Genomic DNA, 9,897 nt, shown 5'->3' with positions numbered 1-9,897 from the left:
ACAGCCATCTCTTTGTTACAATACAAATTGCCGTCAATTAAACGAATACAGTGAAAGCCTAGATCCATTACTAACCTTTAAAGTTTATTCTGAGATAAAAGACAAAGAAGCTGCGTGATGATCTTTCCAAGGATTAGCGTGAGATGAAGCAGTAACTGAGTTATATTTAACTAGATTTTGTTAGTTCAGTTGTCTTAACAACAAAAGGATCTGAATTAATTCAGTTTTGTACGTAATGGATAGTTTGCGACATACTTTGTTAGTGGTTGTAATTAGAGTTAATTTTGTTGATGTTTGTTTTGTAGCTTAATTTATGAGATTGTACCTATAGTGTATTATGTATTAGAAGGCAAACCAGCAACTGGATCGTATTGTAGAAAGCAATATTCGTCGATACCTACAACACCAGAGGAATAGCAAGTAAGTTGTCGGTCTTTATGAATGAGTTTATCAAATCAAATCTCTTTATTTTAGTTTAGGTACACTATTTAAAATAGCAATTCGTTAATATAAATTTTAAATAGTTTAGGTACACTATTTAAAATAGCAATTCACAAGCGAGATTATAAAATGTCATTAGTTATTACCGATCTTGACCGTGATTATTATATTCATTTTCAGAAAAAAACATACTTCCATGACGTATTTATCGGTAAGCAGGCTTTTCTATGAGAATTGATTTCATATTTAGGGAAATCCCCCATTAGCACTCCACTGACGTTTTTCATTTTGCAGAAATTGCTGTCATCATGCATTTTAATAGGTACTGCGTGTAAAGTTGATAAAAATATCAATTTTATTTATATCTTGTTGATTCATGCAAATATGAAGTGAGTGCATTCGTTTTAGTAGTTAAATCATGTGGTATCGAAACCACTGGATAATCATTTTGTTCTGAGTAGAAAATCTGATGAAAGGTCATGTATTTCAGTATTCGAAAAGGACTCCATCACACAAGGCGTAAAATAAAAGACACAAATTCACTGTTTATATCACTTTTTTATAATTTATTTTCACAACATTTTTTATTTCTGTAAAATTTACAATAGCTTAAAACTCCTCACAAATATAATAGTAATTATGTATCGTAACAACACATCGTCGCTATTCGTGTAACACGAAACAGGCAACTTGGAAGAAAAAGAAAAAATAATAACTATAATGTATGTAAATATACTTGATATAACCTAAATAAGCTTATATAACGTAAGGCCTAGCAACCCCTAATCTAGAGAGTCGGTGTGTCGAATGTTCGCTTTTAACATATGAGCGAGAAATGCGACACGGCGGGCTTCGGACGAAGTGATGGGTGGGCAGAGAGCAGCGGTACAGTCAAGACACTTAAATCTTGTTCAATTTTTTAATGGGAATTAGGAAAATCTGTTTTATAGTAGCAGATGTTTAGTTTATCAAACAGACCTTTTAAAGTTTAGCTACTGGAAATTTAGTATTTTAGATAAACACAGCAAGTATACCAAATTAATTGCAAATCCTTAGCTACCAAATATATGACATCAATTTTTTTCCTGCTGACCATAAAGCCAGTTCACTTAAGGCCGCACCGCTGCTAACTGTCAACGCCACCAGTTACCGAAACCACGCTTTTTATAACGGCGTCCACGTGCATAACTTCCACAAGAATCAACTCTCCAACTTAATAAGACCAAGTTCCATATCCAACGAAACAAGAATCAAAAAAACATTAACATGTACTTCATCTTCATCAATCAGAATTGAATCAATATTCTTGTTTCGTTGAACTAACAACTTGATCTTAGTACCAACATTTATAAATAGATAAGTAAATGCTTTTTGTGTCCGACTGTACCAAAAAATAGTATATTTGCTTAAATCATTACTCACTTTTGAGAATCAACAATAATGTCATCGATGTAAAATATTTTTTCTTTGAAAGATAACAAATCTTACTAAACATATATTGAGCATCCATTGATATGAATATGATTTCGCTAATTTATTCTGCAATAAGTTAATGTTTGGAATCAAGTAAGTAATTTATTTCTTTGCAAAATAAATTTTGATAAGGCATTGATATCTGATAGTACCTATGTGGTTAATCGATACGAGGACTGAAACTAAGTTTTGTAGTTATAGATGCTCAATATATTGTATTAGTTTTACAATATCTTCTAGACACGTTAATTAATTGAATGAAGAAAGCTAAGTTTTAACTTAATGTCACATTGATTTTTACGTCACGTGTGTTTAAATGTCTTATACAATAGACTGAAAATAATTGGCAAAGTTTTCGTCAGGAACACTTATAACAATTGCAAGTAGAAAATACTGTTTACATAATTAACAAGTTACTACAAAATTGAAGTATATTTATAGGAAAACTTGGTACTTTGAAATTCTAAAACCAACTTCGAGCTAAATCTCACAAAACTTTCAAGATACTTATTCTGATTTATCTCTTCTGTTCTTTGTGATAACTTGCCTTTTGTTTGCGTCACAATGTTGAAAGTTAAGTACAATCTTTCAGAGATTTGCATATCTCTCAGAAAAGTATCATCAAACCACAAAACCATTATCCAACAATATATACATATAATATAACAATCGACCTGCACGGGAACGCCTATGACCAGTGCTCATTAGAATTAAAAATTAATTATAAAATAAGGCTAGCTGAAAACTGATGGTAACTTTAGAAAAAAATAATAAAATTCCTAAACTATATTGCAATGTCTCTCTTTGCAATTTTTTTAAAACATTTAGACCGTTTTTTTGGAAGCGTTTAGCCACATCACGTGATGTGTTTGGAAGAGCTTTATAAGCTAACAAGCATCTCTTGGTAGTTTCCACTGTCTTCGAATTGTGCCCAAAGTATACGTTGAGAGTTAGGCGTTTTCGAAATTCGAAATAGTGAACTCGACCCAGACTAAAGAAAGAATTATGTAGATGCGCCAAGTTTGTGTAAAAAGCATGTCAATGACAAGTTCGAAATTGAAATGTCTACCAATATTTTCGAAAACTACGTCTTTAGAACTTACTTACAAGACTGGTATATTACTGGTACACCCTACGGCTAATATACCTACATAATTATCTCCATAGTCGTAGAGAGAAAAATCACAAAAAATATACCATCGAATATCGTATTTTTACTCACGCGAGGAGGTAGTTCTTAAACGGATTTTGCCAATAGTCGAATTACAATTGTATGTAGTAGATATAACAATCACAGTTATTTATAATAAATATAGTGACAATATAGAATGACATTTAAAATACCTGTCGAAAGACTACAAATCACAACTTAGACGCCTGTCTCGATATAGCAAGTAACACTAGTGATAATTAACTTACATTCACTCTTATTACATATGGAATAAAGTTTAGATTCAGTTAACTATGTTTATGTACTTCATTTATTTCTAAGTACAGACGACTGCGTACTATTTCTAATTTTAGGGCTACCGTTTGAAGTTACCGTGGTCCGTTGCACTCGTGGCGAATTCGTTACGATAATATTCCAAAAAGTCTTTTCTAGTGCGTTCCGTTCCATGCAGATATATTATGAAGAAAGTATACACAAAGGCGAGCGGCACTAGTCGGTACACAAGTGGAACGGATCACTGAACACGTTTAACTTACATCGAATGTTTTATCACCTCAAGTCATAGAATGACGTATATCCAAGATAAGCATTAGACAACAGTTAAAGTGTTCACAATACAACACTACAATTCCAAAACAATTTTGTAGAACAGTTAAAAAAAAATGAGATCTTAAATTTTGGTTCGACAGTGAGCAAGTCGGGAAAATTCGTTCATAAACTCGATAAATTGTTCCGAAGTTAACTATAAGGGTTAACTCTATTAGATGATTGTACTTGATTACTTCGGATATATCTTCCGCTACTCAAAATATACTACGTAACAAATTGCTTAGTAAAAGCCCTACAAAGTTCATGCAATGTGTATAAATATAGTATTTACTCTGAATATGCATTTGGCAAAATATCTGACACATTCACGTATTGGCCGGACACTGTTTACACCATCGTTCATATATTCTATATCTCATTAAAATACAACAATAATAATATATCTCTCTATTGGATTTAATCTACATAATGTTATGTAAGTAGATAATATAATCATCGACAACATGGTTAATTAATACAACAATTAAATCACATTTTTCCATACATCTACAGCTTTAATATAAACTGTAATTGATGAGACGTTAATAGTAAAAAAAAATGTTCATAAGTACTCTGTTACTAAGTGACGTCACTACTTGTAAATGTTCTTAAAATATTTTTATAATGGTATTTTTATATTATTTAAAAAAGCGTGAACTTTAATATTGTACACACCTTAGTAATATATTTTTTTGGGTTTTTTAACTTTTTTTAATCTTTTTGTATTTTTCTATGTGTATCTTAATTTGTTACTCGTTCGCCAAGCCGTATACAATACTAGAGCGATCACGAAACGTGTAAGTGTATACATACATCCTTTCAGATTGATAAATACATAGTAAAATAGTTGTTGACGTGACACCGAGGAGCGGAGGCGAGCGCGGGCTGCGCGAGACTATGCGAGTCGCGGGTGCTGCTGAGGACTGCCGCCCTACACTGTGGCTGCTATCGGTACGCACGCTCCTCCGATTGTTTCCGATGTTCTAGTGACCCGGGTATCATACTCGCAACAATTTTCTCACTTAATTAGCAATAAAACTCGTATCCGACCGTCCGCTTCTCCGTGATATTTCGACGGCGAGAGACATGCCACTACTTTTATGGAGACGACTTCTATACATAAAAGCTTAAAAATAACTAACTAGTCTTTTTATATAGGCAGACCATCGACTCGGACTCACTATCTAGCGGCGCGTCCGTCACAATCCACGTGAACGATAATTTTCGTACTGCTAACATATTAACTTATCAACACGAAAGGAGTACGACTAGAAATTACTTCACGTCGCGGCGCGGGGACAATTGACGAGCAAATTGATCGGCGGACACTGAGCAACGTGACGCGCGCCCGCTCCTGCGCGTACATACATTTTGTTATCCGTATTATATACATTTGGCACTAAATTCATGGTCGGTGTGGGCGGGCGCCGGTCACGCCGGGCAGGAGGCGGCGCGGCAGCACTCGCAGTAGGGCGCGCACGGCACGCAGGCGGCGCAGGCGGCACAGGCTGCACATGCTGCACACGCCGCGCACACGCACACGAAGTACGGCGGCGCCACCACCAGCGGCGCCCGCGCGCACAGCTCGCGGCACGCCAGCGCCTCGATCAGCGCCAGCGTCTGCCGCCGCTCGTGCCCCATCAGGCACACCGTGGACTCGCGCACCACGCCGTGCAGCAGCGTCAGGTACCTGCACCGAGCGACACCGCCGGTTAGCGACAACTCACTCATACAGAATCTGCAAATAACGGACACCAATCATAAAGTAACGGATTACTACAATAACGTCTAGTTACCCAGACGACGTCCTGAAACTTAGTTTGCCCGAACTGCACCAGGAAAGGCCTCTTAATACTAGTTTTTCTGACAAGTGTTTTAATAAGTTATTATTACCTATGCTTAAGAGCTTCCTCCTCCCTGCCGACGAAGTGGTTCCGCAGGTAGGCCTCGAGCTTGGCGCGCTGCTGTCCGAGCTCGGGGAAGTCGATGAAGAACCTCGAGCACATGTACCGCTCGAGAGTTTTGATTTTGTCTGGTCGCGCCGGCCGGTAGCCCTTTGCCAGGAGGGCGCAGTACTTGAGTAGACCGCCGCCACGGATCTCTTCCGGCTGCCGCGTCGCAATCAGTTTCTCGGCAAGGTGGCTTAAAGCCTCGTTGAAGTCACCGTAGACGGACTCTCCCACAACGGTAGGGTAGAAGTTTTCGCCAATAGGCAGTTGCGCGCACTCATGGAACGCGAGCAGAGAGTCCAGAGCAATTTGGAACGAGTCGACGGAGAACTCGAACTGGCGGCGCATCGTGTCCACAAACTTGAGTTCTACGGACTTGTGGCCGCGCGAATTTCCAAGAGATATCAAGGACCAGCGGTCTCCGTCAGAGTTGACGCGGACCATCTTAGAGACGTAGGCTTCCTTGAGGCCGGCGGGAGTGGCGCGGCGGCGCGGGGTGGCGGGCGGGAGAAGGGTGGCCAGGTGGCCGAGTACGGCGGCCTTAACGCGGTCGCAGTGGCGTGCGGTGGGCAGTTCGGCCGTGAAGATGAGGTCGATGTCAGAGTAGGGCTGGGGCCGGTCGGCCAGCACGTGGCTGGCGGCGCCGCCGTTGAGGCGCACGTCGCGCACACAGACACCAGCGCCGCCGGCACTCTGCGCCGCCTCGAGGCGGGCTCGTACTCCGGCCACCAGTTCGCGCAGGCGCACGTGCAGCGTGGGGAAGTTGCCGCGGCCGTGGATGGCGACCACCTCGTCCATGACGTCATTGAGCCGCCGCACCTGCTCGTAGCTGAGCACGGCGTGGCGCTCGCCGCCACCGCAGCCCTCTTCCGACGAGGTGTAGCTCGACTCGCTCTGCAACAATAAAAAAACAATGTCGTTAATATCAAAGTTTACACAACATAGTAATTTTAGATCGAATTGGCTTGTCGACAGTAATAATGACGCAAAACCGTTGTTTCAAGGTATTGTGCGTTAACAAATTATTATTTAACCATCCCGTAAGTAAACAAAATGCCTTGGCTACAAATATAACGCAGACGATACAACAAAACAAGATGTTGGTAAGTCAGCAATCACGTCAAATTATCTCAACCCCAGTAATCTTTGTTCGTAAACACTACGCATCGGGTTTTATTGAGGAAATAGAATGTAATGACTATAGATTTCAGATTAAGGAAATACAGAAAGCATTATTACTTAGTTATTTTATCTTAGACCTTTGGTCTCTCTTGCCTAAGTTCCATCAATAGCCGTAAATATACTATCGGCACTGAATGCTCGAAAGACAATGGTAGAGAAGAGTTCTCCAACGAAATTTGTAATCTTTTAGAACCTGAAAATCCCCTTCTAACATTGGTAGTAAAAAAATGCAGACAAACGAATGACATAATAATTGTGGAGATTCGGGGAACAACATTTTTTGCGCGTTCATTATTTAGCGATGCTATCAAGGCCAGCATAAGCAAATAAGATTTAGGTGCGTCGTTTGTACAAACGAATACCATTGTTTGGTGCACACTGATTTTATTACGCAGAATTTAAATTTTATCACTATTTTTGTGACACTTCAAAGTTATATATGGGATGCTTGGCGAATTGCCAAAACGCCTACGGGTGCAATTTTTTCTAGAACTTGCTGTGTATTACACAATTTAAATGTTTATTTGAACTAATCTGGCACACTGCCATATGTCCAAAAGAACTGATAACCCACATCGAAATAAAGAATTACAAATATGTTCATTGACCATGTTCTAAACGTTTATTGTATCTAAATATGGCGGTATTGAGAGCAATGAGTTAGTAATAAATCTTTGTCCATTAGACGTTGTAAAGCGATTCTGTTTAAGTGGCCTATTGTTGGAGTTCAATGGTCTCTGAAAAAATGTATGTATCTATGTCTGTCAATATGTCTGTTCGTTTCACTTTAAAATATCCTAAAAAATATGCTCTTGATGAATGACCGTTGGAAATCTGTTTGCTGTTGTTTAAAGATAGAAATCATTTAAGAGAGCATTGGTTACTCGACGGATCTTTTTGATGTTCTTTGGATAATTCATGACAGTTTTATATCTTTCACAGTTCAGAGACTTTCACCAATTGCAAATACCATGTCCATAATTTCTTCAAATAAGTAGTGATGTCATATCAATTGTAAATTAATTTTATACAACAGTGGTCAGTTTATTGTATTTATGTATGTATGTATGTATATGTCACAGGTCAGTACTCGAATAAGGTAGAAAATTACAGCTGTGAAGTAACACTTGTATATAAGATTTCTATTTGACTACGCAATGGTGTGATAGAAATAATGAATGCCCACGAAATTACAGAAAAATATGTATGACCTTTGGTTTCAATAAACCTATTGATTATAATATTTTACTAAGTATTGGTTATAAAATTGGTTTTGAATATTAACAAGCATCATACCATATATTTAGATTCTATAAAGTACAATTCATTTATTGAAGAAGAAATTGATAAAAATGGAGTTAATGACTTAGTAGATAAGACAGACACACAGATAAGAACTAAAGAAGCAACAAAAAGACTATTGAAATTGGAGGACTAAGAAAATACTCTGGAAAGGTCATTCCATTCGTGCATTTGAAATATATGATCGCAACGTACCTACCCACGGTATAGAACCAACCAAAAATCCTGGCCAACGAACAAAAAACAACAATCCCAAACAAACTAATGATCATAGACCACCTGTTCAAAAAGGCTAAACTTATCTAAACCAAGTATCTGCAACTCACAATACCTATCTATCACGGGCTACCCACACCAGCTTTATCAATATCCGGCTCGGGTCTATCGTAATGTAATTCTTGTTACTCAGTACAATTATGTCCTGCTAGTCAACTTCCCATTTTATTGGTGTCATTATTGATAATGAATGCAACAGGATTTGTGAACTAGAATTTCGAAGTCAAGTTTGCGTGATTAGCTTCTGTGAATTCATTATTGTCGTGTTTTGTTTTATTGAAATTTGTTATTATTTTTTCACCAAAATCATTAACATCCATCAACTTTCTTGAACACGATAGTTTAAATCAACCTATTATAATAAGGTGGCTAAAGACTCTTTCTCCTAAATGGAATGATCTCGTTCGTTCCCAGATTGTCATTTATTTCCATAAAAAATACAGCTGGGTTTTACCGTTTTGCCATCGAAACAGTGACTCCCGTTTAGGTATATTGTTTGTTAGGATACAAATAATGACATCAGCTGCATTAACGTTTGCATCGTTTATGACGTCTTTAGTAAAAGGAAATGGTTTTATACTATTTGCAATGCATTTGTTTATTTATTCAGCTGCGGTTCTAGGCAATACCTATAGTGCTTGAATGGTACTGAAAACGCAATTTAAAGTCATCAAGTGCATGATCGTGACCCACTGTACCAAAATATTTCGAAATATCTTATTGCGCAAAATGTGAATTGACGTCTTTTTAACATTGGAAAACTTTAGATAACTATTTCTTCATAGCTGATGCAACGAGTGCTACTATTTTGGTGAGCGTTTGAATGTACGAATTCTTCTCTACATTTGGGTTTCCAACTGAGCTAATATTTATGTTTTGACCTTCAACATAAATGCCACGGGAATCAAATTAAGTAGAAGTGTTTCATTTCAATTATAACGACCAATCACCTCCGTGAATCGATCATCGTAAATTCGAAAAAAAAAAACCTGTAAAAGTGTCATTGTCATTGTCACGGCAGCCCGCGCGGTCGCCGCATGAACTATGCGACGTGACCTCGTTACGGCGTCCGATTAAAATACGAAATTTTGTATTGTTTTTCCTCGTCGATTTGAAATCAGGCGCTTGTTGAGGTCAAATGCGCAATCGTAACAAATTGTATCGGACACGAGCCGCGTTCAATACAACTCTGAGAATACTAACTTTTTTACTGAGACGTAGAAATCAGCTGTTGTTGCAAGGTCGAGTCGTGTTGCGTGAAGTTATTTTGTTTTACAGCGAGTTATGCTTAAACGTTGTCTCAACTAGAACAATACGTGTGTAAAATGAGGAACGATACATTATATAAGTATTTGCAGAGAGAACAAAAGATATGAATGGTGAACGCAAATTGAAATAGTTCAAAAACAAATCCGAGGTTAGGCTTAGCTAATAGATTGGATTATGAAGGTTATTATTCTCCATTACTATTTAATTTTCAATGTCAGATAATTAGAACCAGTCCCTATCCCCATT

At 38.0% G+C, this 9,897-nt stretch overlaps 1 protein-coding gene across 5 annotated transcripts in view; it reads right to left on the bottom strand.

Annotated features, from left to right (window-relative positions):
• Nucleotides 1-979: 979 nt before the first annotated feature.
• LOC110378579 (terminal nucleotidyltransferase 5C) overlaps nt 980-9,897 on the bottom strand; it is a 234,872-nt gene continuing 225,954 nt past the window's right edge. For 4 of the 5 annotated variants that reach the window (XM_021337910.3, XM_021337909.3, XM_021337908.3 and 1 more), the window contains 2 exons: nt 5,567-6,516; nt 980-5,411 (listed from right to left, as the gene is read on the bottom strand). In XM_021337910.3, the coding sequence (XP_021193585.3) occupies nt 5,105-5,411; nt 5,567-6,516 (1,257 nt within the window). In that variant the 3' untranslated portion in view covers nt 980-5,104. The remainder of the gene's footprint in view (nt 5,412-5,566; nt 6,517-9,897) is intronic. The other variant, XM_021337911.3, reaches the window with a different exon arrangement.

The sequence above is a fragment of the Helicoverpa armigera genome, chromosome 12 (assembly GCF_030705265.1).
Source record: "Helicoverpa armigera isolate CAAS_96S chromosome 12, ASM3070526v1, whole genome shotgun sequence".
NCBI lineage: Eukaryota > Metazoa > Arthropoda > Insecta > Lepidoptera > Noctuidae > Helicoverpa > Helicoverpa armigera.
The sequence above is the reverse complement of the archived record's forward strand: the minus strand, read 5'-3'. Positions and strand labels throughout refer to the sequence as shown.